At 44.9% G+C, this 15,822-nt stretch overlaps 1 protein-coding gene across 1 annotated transcript in view; it reads right to left on the minus strand.

The window, feature by feature from the left end:
• Window positions 1-15,822, minus strand: part of LOC135010449 (gastrula zinc finger protein XlCGF26.1-like) — an 80,405-nt gene that overhangs the window by 21,321 nt on the left and 43,262 nt on the right. Inside the window, exon 2 of the mRNA XM_063952368.1 lies at window positions 119-806. Coding sequence (XP_063808438.1) covers window positions 119-788 — 670 coding nt within the window. The 5' untranslated portion in view covers window positions 789-806. The remainder of the gene's footprint in view (window positions 1-118; window positions 807-15,822) is intronic.

Consider the following 15,822-nt stretch of genomic DNA (forward strand, 5'->3'; position numbering starts at 1 on the left):
GGGCAGATACATTTCCCTCATTAGTCTGTACTGATAGAGGACGGTGTAGGATAAGAGATTGCTGTAGTGACTGAGTAAGGATAATATGTGACTTCTGTAATTAGTGTTTATTACTCACCTGTGCCGATATCTGTAGGGATTTCCTCCTCCTTACACTGCTGATCACCCCTTACATACGTCTCTTCTTCTCCCTCTGTATCTTCTGCCTTCATATTAGTCACATACGTCTCTTCTTCTCCCTCTTTATCTTCTGCCTTTATATCAGTCACATACGTCTCTTCTTCTCCCTCTATATCTTCTGCCTTCATATCAGTCACATACGTCTCTTCTTCTCCCTCTATATCTTCTGCCTTCATATCAGTCACATACGTCTCTTCTTCTCCCTCTGTATCTTCTGCCTTCATATCAGTCACATACATCTCCTCTTCTCCCTCTGTATCTTCTGCCTTCATAGCAGTCACATACGTCTCTTCTTCTCCCTCTGTATCTTCTGCCTTCATATCAGTCACATACGTCTCTTCTTCTCCCTCTATATCTTCTGCCTTCATATCAGTCACATACGTCTCTTCTTCTCCCTCTATATCTTCTGCCTTCATATCAGTCACATACATCTCCTCTTCTCCCTCTGTATCTTCTGCCTTCATAGCAGTCACATACGTCTCTTCTTCTCCCTCTGTATCTTCTGCCTTCATATCAGTCACATACGTCTCTTCTTCTCCCTCTATATCTTCTGGCTTCTTATCAGTCACATACATTTCTTCTTCTCTGTCTATATAATTTATTTTCATATCAGTCAGCTGTTCCCCCTAAATAGATCAGAGAATATAAAGTGTAATGCCTGATGTAATTACTTGAGAGGAAACAGTATAATATCAGTGTATGAGACACACACAGCTGCTCTGCATATTATATAACTTTGCATCTGGACAAACCTTGTGATTGCATGCAGGGTAAATACTGGCTGCTTTGACACGAAGCCCAACAAGTACTGGGCAGTTCTATTCTTACAGAGTAATTCAGATTTGACATTGGACACGCTCCTCCCAGATCTGCCCCCTGCACTGCAGCATGGTGTCACCTACTTGCTCTTATTTGCTTCACTCCCACCTCAGTATCAGCCCAGTGACAGTCACTTTGGTATATTGGCGAGACCCTAAATTCCACCTACCTGATCCTCCTGTGGGATCCTGTAATTCTCCTCAGAGATCTATGGATACATTCCTGATGTTTCTAATATGCTCCATGATGCGTATCCTTAATTGCCTGCTTGTCATTCCTATGTATTTTTTCCCACAATACACTACTCCAACTGATTTACAGTTGATATAGGCATGTATCTTTCTTTGTTTTCCATAGCGGTCTTTAATCTTCTTTGTCCGTTGAATATACTGGCAGGTGTTGTATACTCCACAAGGAAAACACCTCGTGATGTTTTTGTCTTTATGATGTTTTCCATCTCGCAGGAAATGGCCGGGTACTAAAGTATCTTTTATGTTTGGTGACTTTCTCCAACTTGTGTGCACCTTTTCTCCCAAGGTTACTTTTATATCTGCATCCATGATTACCACATGGCAATGTTTCTGTAAGATGTCTCGTATCTCTGTGTTCATTACAGAATGTTCCCATGAATCTAATTTCCGGTTGTTGTTCTCCTGTAGCTCTTGCTTTTTTGGGGAGAATTAGAGATTTTCTATCTGTATTTGCAGCTATTTTGGAGCTGGTTTTGATGCTTTTATTACTGTATCCCTCTCAGTTTAAGCCTTTCCTTCAGTTCTTTTGCCCTCTTTTCACATTTTTCTTTACTTGAGCAGTTACGACGTATCCTTATAAATTCTCCCTTAGGGACTCCTCGTATTGTTGCTGGAAGACGGGAACTGTTTGTGGCAGTTGCTTTTCTGTACAAATCAGTAGTAATTGCACCATCTTCTTCAATTTAATAGCTAAATCCAAGAAAAGAAAGTAATAGATGTTTGACTCATTTCTGAAGTTAACTTTAAATTTAACTCATTTTGATTCAAGATGTTGATGAATTCTATTAGGAGCTCCTTCTCTCCTTCCCACAGTATCAGGATGTCATCTATATATCGAAACCACCCCGTTATGTGGTTCGTATAGATGTCATTATTATCCAAAATTACGAATTCACGCTCCCACCACCCGAGGTACAGATTGGCGTACGTAGGCGCACATGTACTGCCCATCGCTGTACCCTGGATCTGGAGATAAAATCTCTCATTGAAAACAAAATAATTTTTTGTTAGAATGAATTCCAAAAGTTTAATTGTAAATTCGTCAAGTTTGCTTATATTCCTCATACTGAGAAAATGTTCAACAGCTCAAAGTCCTCTCTCATGATTAATACTTGTATATAGCGACTCAACGTCGCATGTACAGAGCCATGTGTCTGATGTTACTGTCAGATTTTCTATTTTGGCCAATATGTCCAAGGTGTCCCTTGTCTAAGATGGCAATTCAGTAACAAACTTTCTGACTTGTTTAGCCACAAACACACTTACCTTTTCAGCAAGGCCTCCCATACCCGACACCATAGGTCTTCCGGGTTGTTTGTCAGGATTTTTATGTATTTTGAGCAGGACATAGAAGGTTGGTACCTTGGCGTTCTCCACCCATAAAAATTATTTTTCCCTCTTAGTAATAATTCCTTCGGCATAACTCTTTTCGATCAGCTGTAAATAGCACTTCAAGAAGTTTGCTGTGGGATTGAAAATTAATTTTTGATAGCATGATGTACCATTCAATTGCCTCATTATGTACTCAAGGTAGTAATCTTTCCTCCAAATTACAACATCACCACCCTTATCAGATGATTTGATTTCTACATCGTCCCATTTTTCAATATCCTGCAGAGCTTTCCGTTCATATTTTGTTAGGTTGGGATACAGTATTTTCTTCCCTTCACTATAAAGATTGTCCAAATCCTTGGATACTAAATCCATGTAAATTTTAACTTGTGGACAAATATTAATGTTCAGGAAGAAAGTTGATTTCTTTCTTAGACTCATATCACGATAGTTCCTGGAACATGTTCCTTGATATTCATTATTTTTCTGTAGCAGATCTCCCAATGCTCTAATGGCATCTACTTCCATCTCTCCTATATCAGTAGTTGTGGCATCATTTTCCCTATTGTGGTAAAATTTCCTCAACATAATCTTCCTTGCAAAGAGGTTCAGGTCCTTTTCCACTATAAATCTATCCATATTTTTAGTGGGGGGAAATGACAGTCCTTTGGAAAGCACACTTTTATGATGCTCATTTAAAATTCTGTCACTGATATTGATGATTTTCATAGTGTCCTCTGGAGTTATCTCCTGAAGGCGTTGTACTTCCGCTGTGGGTTTCTTCCCCAGTCTCCTCTCTCTCTGATTTTTTCTTATTGAGTCCCCTTCTTGTTCTCTTTGGGGTCCTGTATCTGGTTATCCACTCGGACCTGCCCCTAAAAAATGTTGTGAACATCTCTGATTCCTTACTGTTGACTGATCTGACATTTCACTTTCAGATGTCTCTACCTTTGATGTAGAGAAACCTTTTCCCTCATTGTATTCCTGTATGTCTTATTTATGCTCCATCTGAAGATGGTACCGTTGAGATAGTCATTCTTGTCTCTTAAGAATTTCTGTTGTTTTCGTTCAATTATATTTTTCTCTGCTACCTCAACCTCATGTTTATATTTCAGATATGTATTTTGGAATTGCTCCAAACCATCATGTTGTTTCAATTTCTCTCCATTAGTGGAGATTTCCTCCGTATACTGTTTTATTTTACTATCATGATGTTTAATCAGTATCTTAATAAGGATCTCAGAACATTCCAGTAAAACAGTTTCCCATCCTTTCTTCACGGTCAAAGGTTGAAAAAACATTAGGTCTTAGCCCTCTAGGAATCAGTTTATTACTCTGATAGCTATCAAACATGGTTCTATTCCAAAATACTTTGCTTAGTTTCATCAGTACATTTTTCAGCAGTAGTAAATCAATGGACCATTCCAGGAGACTACCTCATGAAGCTGATTGAGAGAATGCCAAGAGTGTGCAAAGCTGTCATCAAAGCAAAAAGGGGGCTTCTTTGAGGAATCGAAAATATAAAACATAATTGGATTTGTTTAACACTTTTTTGTTTACAACATAATTTCATATGTGTTCTCTCATAGTTTTGATGTCTTCAGAATTATTCTACAATGTAGAAAATAATTTAAATACAAAAAAGCCATTGAATGAGAAGGTGTGTCCAAACTTTTGACTGGTACTGTAGAACCTGCCCACTGCACAGTTGGTGGAGTCAGTAAAAGATGGTTACTGACAGCAAGCTGGAATCCCCTAATTTGCCAGGTCCCGTGTGACCCATACCTGTTCTGTGACTGCGGACGCGAGTCGGTGAGGGCGTCGGAAGCATCCAGTCACAGAGGCTATCGGCTCCCTGGTTACAGCTGTAACTACAGATATGTCATGTCCCTCTATTATTACAATTGATATGACACTCCCAGATACCCTCACCTACCCAGTTATGTCCCTGTATTATTACTATAGCTGTAAGCGACATCACTGTGACACTCCCAGATCCCCTCACCTCCCCAGTCATGTCCCTGTATTATTACTATAGATATTAGAGATATCACTGTGACGCTCCCTGATCCCCCCAGCCATGTCACTGTATTATTATTACTATAGATATAAGCAATGTCACTGTGATACTCCCAGATCCCCTCACCTCCCCAGTCATGTCCCTGTATTATTACTATATAATAGAGATGAGCGGTTTCGGGTGTAAAGCCAGAATTAACGCCAGTTCGGTTTTATCCGGAGATTTCTTATTGGCTATCCAAAATAAGTGACGTCCGTGAGCCAATAAGATGCCGTTTTGAGAACCGAGTAAAACCGAACCCACTCATCTCTACTATATATATGTATATGTCACTGTGACGCTCCCAGATCCCATCACCTCCCCCCAGTCATGTCCCTGTATTATTACTATAGATATATGATGTCACTGTGACACTCCCAGAAATCTTCACCTCCCCAGTCATGTTCCTGTATTATTACTGTAGATAAGTGATGTCACAGTAACACTCCCAGATCCCCTCACCTCCCCAGTCATTTCCCTGTATTATTACTATAGATATAAGTGATGTCACTGTGACGCACCCAGACCCCCTCACCCATGTCCCTGTATTATTACTATAGATATGTGATGTCGCTGTAACGCTCCCAGATCCCCACACCTCCCCAGTCATGTCTCTGTATTATTACTATATACATATATTTTTTATATGTGTGATGTCAGTGTTGCTCCCAGATCCCCTCACATCCCCCAGTCATGTCCCTGTATTATTACTATAGATATATGATGTCACTGTGATGCAACCAGATCCCCTCTCCTCCCCCAGTGATGTCGCTGTATTATTACTATAGATATAAGTGACGTCACTGTGACACTCCCAGATCCCCTCACCTACCCAGTCAGTAGGTAGATGATCTCCAGGGTGATATTAATTATCTTCTCAGTCTTGTGACTCTTGTCCGTGTCCATCCTGAGTGAATCTCAGAGCCCTGGCCGGCGTCTCTCAGAGGTTCCTGTGACCCAGCTCCATATGGCTGTACTGTATAATGTTACACCAATGCTACTCTCCTAGCCGGGGTCTTATTCCTCCCAGATACACTTCTGGTGCAAGTTGCTCCACATGAATCATTTACAAAACACGAGAATTAGGGATGTTGGACTATTCTATTAAATTTATTCCAGAAAGTCATAGTAGACTTGTGATTATGGGATGTAGTCATGTGACCGCCGGTCACAATACCTCCTCCTGCATCCTGAAAATCCCAACAGTCGGCATGCCGACTAAAAAGGAACTATTCCCACAAGTAATACAGTAAAAAAAAAAGTTGACACTGGACATGTCGACACATGATTGGGAATAGTTACCTGGCAAGCAAAGCGAGCCACGCAATGGGACGCAATCCACTAATTGGGGTTCCTGGTCATGTTACGGCAAAAACGTCACCAAAAACATAAAAAAATGTAATGTCAAATTATTCATCTGTCGACCTGTCATGCGTTGGACTTTTCACTGTCGACTTTCTTACCATGTTGACCACGTCCACAACAACCAATAATCATCAGCCTATTGGCTGGTGACCTTATCCAGGGCGACCAGGATAACCAGGGGAGAGTACACAGGAGAGTACGGAGTGTAGATGTGGGGAGAGAGGAACTAAAGTAGGAAATCTGGGTGTACAGCGGAGGGTGACCACTCATTACTGTTATTATTACTCTGCTGCTATAGTAACCAGACACCACAGGCCGTGCCCCTTGTATAATACTACTAACAGGACACCACAGGCTGCTCACCCTGTATAATAATAATAATAGGATTTTAATACCTACCGGTAAATCCTTTTCTCTTAGTCCGTAGAGGATGCTGGGGTTCACTTTAGTACCATGGGGTATAGACGGTGCCGCAGGAGCCATGGGCACTTTAAGGCTTTTCACGGGTGTGAACTGGCTCCTTCCTCTATGCCCCTCCTCCAGACCTCAGTATAGGAACTGTGCCCAGGGAGACAGACATTTCGAGGAAAGGATTTACATTTAATTTAAGGTGAGATACATACCAGCTCACACCTCAACCATGCCGCACAACATGGCATTCAACATAACACATGCCAACAGGCATGAACAATTGCAGCAACAAGCTGAAAAGAAACGTAACACAACATGTGTGTAACCACAAACTAATAACTGCAGATACAGTACGCACTGGGTCGGGCGCCCAGCATCCTCTACAGACTAAGAGAAAAGGATTTACCGGTAGGTATTAAAATCATATTTTCTCATACGTCCTAGAGGATGCTGGTGTTAGGATTCCAGCACTCCTGACCAGAGGAGATTTTATGACAAGGACCAGAGCGCTGGAATGGAATGCAGGTAACGGGAGCAGGGAAGACTAGTTGCCCCTGGCGCCCTAACTCTATTGTCTCACCCGTGCTATCGGAAATCCCCTGCGAGACTATGGTTTCTTGAGCCCCTGGCAGCCACGTTTGAAGGGCGGATTATGTCTGCCCAACTCCGGTGCCCCCCGGTCTTAGTGAGAGACAAAGGGAAATCCGAGGCAGGATGATAACAAGAGGACCTCTGACTGACAACAGGCCAGGGGCAACAAGCTAACTAACAAAAACAGAAGTATGTGCGGAAACCCGCCAGGGAAAAGGACAACCAAAATCCACTTGTCCAATACTCGTACCCAGCACCGCCAGATACCAGAGTGGACCTGTGGAAGCGGAACCGTCCGCAAAATGCTCCAAAACACAAATAATAAATGATAAAGCGGACAAGCCGCAACACACGGCAAGGCCGCGACTCACGAACACCACTGGATGTTATATGGTGATTAGTCAGGACTCCAGGAATAAGATGACAAACTTCCGAGTTCAGGACTTCCGAATACTGGAATGACCGGATACAGCAAGACTGGAACAGACTCTCAGCAAACAGAAACAGCATGCAGGAAGCCATTACCGGCGTCTGTGAGAAGCCCTGGGAGTGTATTTAACAAGGAGTCCTCCAATCAGCTGCCAAAAGGCTGATTAGAATAAATGCCGTGCAGCTGCCTTGCTGCAAGGCCAGAGAGCAGGAGAATACATTAACTCTTAAAGCCTAACAACGGGGAACACGGTCCGCCAGTGGCGTCCCCGTTGCTAGGGTCCGTGCGGCTCAGCGCGCCCGGCGTCCAGCGTTGCCAGGGAACCGGCGGCTGTCCGCGTACGGCGTCCCTGGTTGCTAGGCGCCGGGCCGCACCGACGAGCGGACCCCGGCGCCTAACAGTACCCCCCCCTTGAGGAGGGGTCAAGGAACCCCTAAAGCCAGGCTTCTAAGGAAACTCCCGAAAAAATGCCCTCTTGAGCCTTGGGGCATGAAGATCCTTATCCAGGACCCAGGACCTTTCCTCTGGACCATAACCTCTCCAGTGAACCAGAAAATAAAGCCGGCCCCTGGACAACTTGGAATCGAGAACCTTCTCCACCAGGAACTCCTGTTGTCCCTGTACATCCACTGGAGGTCTTCCCTGAGAGATCTTCCGAGGAAATTTATTGGAAGAAATGTATGGCTTCAACAGGGAGCAATGAAACGTATTACCAATCCGAAGAGATTTTGGTAAACGTAACCGGAAAGCAACTGGGTTAACTTTTTTAATGATATGAAATGGTCCAATAAATTTGGGTCCCAACCTAGCTGAAGATTGTCGAAGTCTAATGTTACGAGTCGACAACCATACCCTATCTCCCACCTTAAAATTGCAAGGACGTCGGAGCCGGTCAGAAAATTTTTTCTCACGAAAGGCCACTTTTCTGAGAGCAAGGTGCACTTTTTTCCAAATGGCTCTGAGATGGGAGGTTAAGGTTAGCGAGGAAACTGAGGAATGTTGAAAAAAAGAATTAGCTCTGGGGTGAAAACCAAAAACTGAAAAGAATGGAGACACGTTGGTGGAGGAATGACAAGAATTATTGTAAGCAAACTCTGCCAATGGAAGAAACTCGGACCAATCATTCTGGAGTTTGGCTGAGTACAAACGCAAATACTGTTTCAATGATTGGTTAACTCGCTCGGTTTGCCCGTTGGACTGTGGGTGGTAACCAGATGTTAATGACAATCTCATCTTTAATGAAGCACAAAAACACTTCCAGAATTGTGCAACGAATTGTGGACCCCGATCAGAAACAATATCAGTGGGCAACCCATGAAGTCTGAAAATATGGCGGAGAAACAAACACTGCCAATCCTTGGGCAGATGGCAGTCGGGGAAGGGCAATGAAAAGAGTCATCTTGCTAAAACGGTCTACTACCACCCAAATGACTCTGCATCCAGCTGAAAGGGGAAGGTCCACCACAAAATCCATGGAAATATGAGACCATGGCCTGAGAGGGACATTCAAGGGCATAAATTGCCCGATAGGCAAGGAACGGGGAACCTTATGCTGTGCACAAACCTGACATGAAGAAACAAACTCCTTAACGTCTTTAGAAAGACCAGGCCACCATACTGAGCGGGAGACTAACTCCAATGTCTTAGAGATCCCTGGATGCCCGGAAACTTTGTTATCATGGAACTCAGTCAAAACATTAGCTCTCAGGAACTCAGGGACGTAAAGACGACCAGCAGGAGAATTTCCAGGAGCTTGGTGTTGAAGCTGTTTTAACTGGGTAAATAAATCTTGTGTGAGGCCTGCCCAAATGACTGAAGATGGAAGTATGGGAGTAACAGGACTGTTATCATGAACCGGAAGAAAACTGCGTGACAGAGCATCTGCCTTGGTATTCTTGGAACCTGGCCTGAAAGTTATAATAAACTTGAAACGAGTAAAGAACAAAGCCCAGCGAGCCTGCCGGGCATTCAGCCGCTTAGCTGATTCGATGTATTGCAGATTCTTATGGTCAGTCAATACTGAAATGGTATGTGTTGCTCCCTCCAGCCAATGCCTCCACTCCTCGAAAGCCCATTTAATTGCCAGTAGTTCCCGGTTACCAACGTCATAGTTGGATTCAGCGGAGGAGAATTTCCTAGACATAAAGGCACAAGGATGTAGTTCCCGAGACTCTGGATCCTTTTGAGATAGTATAGCCCCTACTCCAACCTCCGAGGCATCAACCTCCACAACGAAAGGCAATCCTGGATTGGGATGTCTAAGGACTGGAGCCGAGACAAAAGCTTGTTTCAAGGCCCGAAAGGACAACTCCGCTTCACGCGACCAGTTGGTAGGATCCGCTCCTTTCTTTGTCAGGGCCACAATGGGAGCAACCAGGTCTGAGAAGGAATGAATGAACCTCCTGTAATAATTCGCAAACCCTAAAAAGCGCTGAATTGCTTTTAAATTGGTGGGTTGCGCCCAACTAAGGATGGCCTGAAGCTTCTTTGGTTCCATGAAAAATCCCCGAGGGGAAATAATGTATCCTAAAAAAGATACCTCCGTGACATGAAACTCGCATTTCTCCAGTTTGGCATATAGATGATTCTCACGTAACTTTTGAAGAACCTGACGCACCTGGGTAACATGTTGTTCAATAGAGTCAGAATAAATCAGGATGTCGTCTAAGTAAACGACCACGAATTTCCCTAGGAAGTAACGGAGCACATCGTTAATGAGGTCCTGGAAAACTGCTGGAGCGTTAGACAAGCCGAACGGCATCACTAGGTACTCGTAGTGACCCGACTGAGTACTGAAGGCCGTCTTCCACTCATCTCCGGACCTGATTCGGATGAGGTTATACGCTCCTCTTAGATCGATTTTGGAGAAAATCACAGCCGAACGCAGCTGATCAAAGAGGACAGAAATCAGCGGCAGAGGATAAGTATTTTTAACTGAGATTTTATTTAAGGCTCTATAGTCAATGCAAGGTCTGAGCGAGCCATCCTTTTTCTCCACAAAGAAGAAGCCTGCACTTAAAGGAGATTTAGATGACCTAATAAATCCTTTCCCTAGGCTCTCTTTAACATAGTCATTCATGGCCGCAGTTTCTGGCCCGGATAAAGCATATAACCTTCCCTTTGGCAATGCGGCACCAGGAATTAGCTCAATGGCGCAATCATAAGGCCGATGGGGAGGCAGAATGTCTGCATTGCCCTTGGAGAACACATCAGCAAACTCCTGGTACTCCACGGGAATGAGTTCAGGAATTGCAGCAGCTATTCTGACTGGAAACAAAATACATTCCTTATCACAGAAGGCACCCCATTGAGAAATCTCCCCTGACCGCCAATCAATGGTGGGATTGTGAAAGGCCAGCCAAGGGTGACCCAGAACCACTGGAACTGCTGGGCAATGGGTAAGGAAGAACTCAATCTTTTCAGAATGAAGAGCTCCTACCGTAAGTAATACAGGGGGTGTACAGAGGGAAATAACCCCATTGGACAGTGGACTCCCATCTAAACCATGCATGGTGACACTCCTACCCAAAGATAACTGAGGAATGCCTAAGGCCTTGGCCCAAGTTAAATCCATAAAGTTTCCTGCGGCTCCACTGTCGACAAAAGCCGACACCGAGGAACTGAGGCTGCCAAAGGAAACCTTAGCTGGGACTAAAAGGGAGTTTTGCGAGGAGATAAGCTGCAGACCTAGGTGAACCCCCTCACAATTCACCTGGTCAAGGCGTTTCCCGACTTATTCGGACAATTACGAGCAAAATGTCCCTTACCCCCACAGTACAAACAAAGACCAGAGTTTTGCCTTCTGGCTCTCTCTTCAGGAAACAACCGGGAGAGACCCATCTGCATGGGCTCCTCTATGTCCTCAGGGATGGAATATACACACGGAGATGACCTGACCGATGCTCCTTTTTCAGCCTTCCGCTCTCTGAGACGACGATCAATCTTAATAGAAAGCTCCATGAGTTTATCGAGAGTCTCAGGAGCGGGATACTGGAGGAGACTGTCTTTAATAGATTCTGATAAGCCGAGGCGAAACTGACTGCGCAGGGCTGGGTCATTCCAGCCACAGTCGTTCGACCACCGGCGAAACTCCGTACAATAAACCTCTGCGGGATTCCTACCCTGTCTGAGAGCGCGCAACTGACCTTCAGCGGATGCCTCTCTATCAGGGTCGTCATATAACAGTCCTAAAGACCCCAAAAAAGCGTCTACTGACAACAACACCGGATCATCTGCTTTTAAACCAAATGCCCAAGTCTGGGGATCCCCCTGGAGCAAAGAAATAATAATCCCGACCCGCTGAGATTCAGTACCCGAGGAGATCGGTCTTAAACGAAAATAAAGTTTACAGGATTCTTTAAAATTAAAAAACTCTTTTCTATCCCCAGAAAAACGGTCAGGCAAATGCATTTTTGGTTCAGGAACTACCCTCGGGGAAGTTCGTAAAAGATCTTCCTGCGACTTCACCCGAAGGGAAAGATCCTGAACCATCTGAGTAAGTTCTTGAATCTGACTGATTAAGAGCTGACCAGGATTTGGTCCTAACCCTGTTGGATTCATGAGGCCGACAATTTCTTACAAAAACTGAATAAGAAAAAATTAAACTCCGTTTAATTTTAAGTTTTGGTATGGCCGGTAATAATGTTATGATTCCAGCACTCCTGACCGGAGGAGATTTTATGACAAGGACCAGAGCGCTGGAATGGAATGCAGGTAACGGGAGCAGGGAAGACTAGTTGCCCCTGGCGCCCTAACTTTATTGTCTCACCCGTGCTATCGGAAATCCCCTGCGAGACTATGGTTTCTTGAGCCCCTGGCAGCCACGTTTGAAGGGCGGATTATGTCTGCCCAACTCCGGTGCCCCCCGGTCTTAGTGAGAGACAAAGGGAAATCCGAGGCAGGATGATAACAAGAGGACCTCTGACTGACAACAGGCCAGGGGCAACAAGCTAACTAACAAAAACAGAAGTATGTGCGGAAACCCGCCAGGGAAAAGGACAACCAAAATCCACTTGTCCAATACTCGTACCCAGCACCGCCGGATACCAGAGTGGACCTGTGGAAGCGGAACCGTCAGCAAAATGCTCCAAAACACAAATAATAAATGATAAAGCGGACAAGCCGCAACACACGGCAAGGCCGCGACTCACGAACACCACTGGATGTTATATGGTGATTAGTCAGGACTCCAGGAATAAGATGACAAACTTCCGAGTTCAGGACTTCCGAATACTGGAATGACCGGATACAGCAAGACTGGAACAGACTCTCAGCAAACAGAAACAGCATGCAGGAAGCTATTACCGGCGTCTGTGAGAAGCCCTGGGAGTGTATTTAACAAGGAGTCCTCCAATCAGCTGCCAAAAGGCTGATTAGAATAAATGCCGTGCAGCTGCCTTGCTGCAAGGCCAGAGAGCAGGAGAATACATTAACTCTTAAAGCCTAGCAACGGGGAACACGGTCCGCCAGTGGCGTCCCTGTTGCTAGGGTCCGTGCGGCTCAGCGCGCCCGGCGTCCAGCGTTGCCAGGGAGCCGGCGGCTGTCCGCGTACGGCGTCCCTGGTTGCTAGGCGCCGGTCCGCACCGACGAGCGGACCCCGGCGCCTAACAGCTGGGGTCCACTTCTGTACCATGGGGTTATACCAAAGCTCCAGTACGGGCGGGAGAGTGCGGATGACTCTGCAGCACGATTGACCAAACTTGAGGTTTTTATCGGCCAAGGTATCAAACTTGTAAACTTAGCAAAAGTGTTTGACCCTGACCAAGTAGCTGCTAGGCAAAGTTGTAACGCCGAGACCCCCCGGGCAGCCGCCCAGAACGAGCCCACCTTTCTAGTAGAATGGGCATTTACCGATTCCGCTATCGGTAGTCCAGCCGTGGAATGAGCATGCTGAATCGTATCACAGATCCAGAGTGCAATGGTATGCTTAGAAGCAGGACACCCAAACTTATTGGGCGCATATAGGACAAACAGAGCCTCTGTTTTCCTAATCCGAGCCGATCTGGTGACATAAACCTTCAAAGCTCTGACCACATCCAGAGACATTGACTCAGCTAAGGTGTCAGTAGCCACTGGCACCACAATAGATTGGTTCATGTGGAAGGAGGAAACCACCTTCGGCAGAAATTGCTGACGAGTCTTCAACTCTGCTCTATCTTCATGGAAGATCAAATAAAATCTCTTGTGAGACCAGGCCGCTAACTCAGACACCTGCCCTGCGGATGCCAAGGCCAACAGAATGGCCACTTTACAAGTGAGGAATTTCAACTCCACCTTCTGTGAAGGTTCAAACCAATGTGATTGAAGGAACCACAACACCACGTTAAGGTCCCTTGGTGCCACTGGAGGCACAAATGGAGGTTGGATGTGCAAAACTCCTTTCACGAAGGACTGAACTTCTGGAAAGGAAGCCAATTGTTTCTGAAAGAAAACTGATAAGGCTGAAATCTGTACCTTAATTGAGCCAAATTTTAGGCCCGCATCCACACCTGCCTGTAGAAATTGTCCTAGCTGAAACTCTTCCATTGGAGCCATCTTGGATTCACACCAAAAAACATATTTTCTCCAAATACGGTGGTAATGTTTTGACGTTACTCCTTTCCTGGCCTGAATAAGTGTGGGAAGGGCTTCTCTGGGAATACCCTTTCGGGCTAGGATCCGGCGTTCAACAGCCATGCCATCAAACGTAGCAGCGGCAAGTCTTCATACACGCACGGCCCCTGCGCAAAGGAAGAGGCCAGGGATCTCCTATGAGTAATTCCTGAAGATCTGGATACCAAGCCCTCCTTGGCCAGTCTGGGATAATGAGGATTGCTTGAATCTTTGTTCTTCTTATGATCTTTAGAACTGTTGGAATGAGAGAAAGTGGAGGGAATACATACACCGACTGAAACACCCACGGTGTCACCAGTGCATCCACTGCTATTGCTTGAGGGTCCCTCGACCTGGAACAATATCTCTGAAGCTTCTTGTTGAGACGAGATGCCATCACGTCTACTTGAGGAAACTCCCCAACGACTTGTCACCTCTGCGAAGACTTCTTGGTGGAGGCCCCACTCTCCTGGATGGAGATCTGGTCTGCTGAGGAAGTCTGCTTCCCAGTTGCCTGACTGTTTACGTACGCTACTGCTGTTACATTGTCCAACTGGATCTGTATGGGTAGATCTTGAAGATGTTCCGCTTGTAGAAGGTCGTTGTAAATGGCTCTTAACTCCAGAACGTTTATGTGAAGACAAGTGTCAAAGTCGGAAAAATATCATGCTACACGTTGCCATATATTCACCCCATGCGCTTGCCCGCTGCACATTCTCTCCCGTGCGTGCGCATATTTGCAGTTGCGTGCCGGCGCCTCCACGGCCGTGCGCTCGGGCGCGTGGTATGTGCATTTACGGTAGAGTTTGTGTGCGTCTAGCGGGCGACTCAATCGTTACATAACAAATCCAAATAGTATGTTTTATAGGTAATGTTCCCCTTAATAATAACTGTAAGTTTGTTTAATATGACTGGTTCATGGACTTGGGAATCCCTCTTTTCATGATACAAAGGGTCTGACAAAGGTTGAACAGTGGTGTCTGGTACCTAACCGAAGAGTATTTTATTAGTAACAAACCGGTGTTGGTTAGGTAAAGATTAATCGCTCCTGCGTATAGTTATGTCTATTAGTAGTTTCTGGACATTTACTATAGTTGCGTTTCATTATCCATGCGGCGGGAATCCTGAGATTCCCTTACACGTGAGCAGTTTGTAATAGTCACAGCCCACCTGTTCAAATCCACCTATGACCTTTTGTTACAGTGCAGAGAGACATTCCTGTGTCCAATGAACAAAAAGATTGTAGGGCCCTTTGTAGTGTACTGTATGTTGTGTATATAAAGGCCACTATCCCCAGACCGACCAGTACTCTCTCTCATCAACATTTATCTCTGATAATTGGAGGACTGGATCCGGTTGCGCTGGCGAGTGTTCCCCGTATGGTATGTTTCTCTGTGGCCACTTTGTTACCCATTCAATGTTAGCCATTCATTCTTAGTCTATGTATTTGTGTTTGCGATTGTGCCGCTATAGTATATTCATGTGTAGTTATTCTGTTAGATATTAATGTTAGCCTGTAGTGTATGAAATGTTAACTGTGTTTCCCCTTTTGATATAACTAATCTCGTTAGTAAAGGTTTTGGAGCCTTAGCAAGGTATTGTGTGTTTATTACATTGCTGAGGGTATTCGGAGCGTCTCAATCGCTCAAGCAGCTTTTGAAATAACAAGGTTAAGCAGCGTTATATCTTTACAGTATCTCAACACTAAGAATTATAGTATAATCATACTCTGTGTAAGGTTAAAAAGGTTATCATCTGTGTATACGCTCGCTGTGTGTATTCCGTACACCCAG

This window comes from Pseudophryne corroboree, unplaced genomic scaffold (assembly GCF_028390025.1).
Source record: "Pseudophryne corroboree isolate aPseCor3 unplaced genomic scaffold, aPseCor3.hap2 scaffold_235, whole genome shotgun sequence".
NCBI lineage: Eukaryota > Metazoa > Chordata > Amphibia > Anura > Myobatrachidae > Pseudophryne > Pseudophryne corroboree.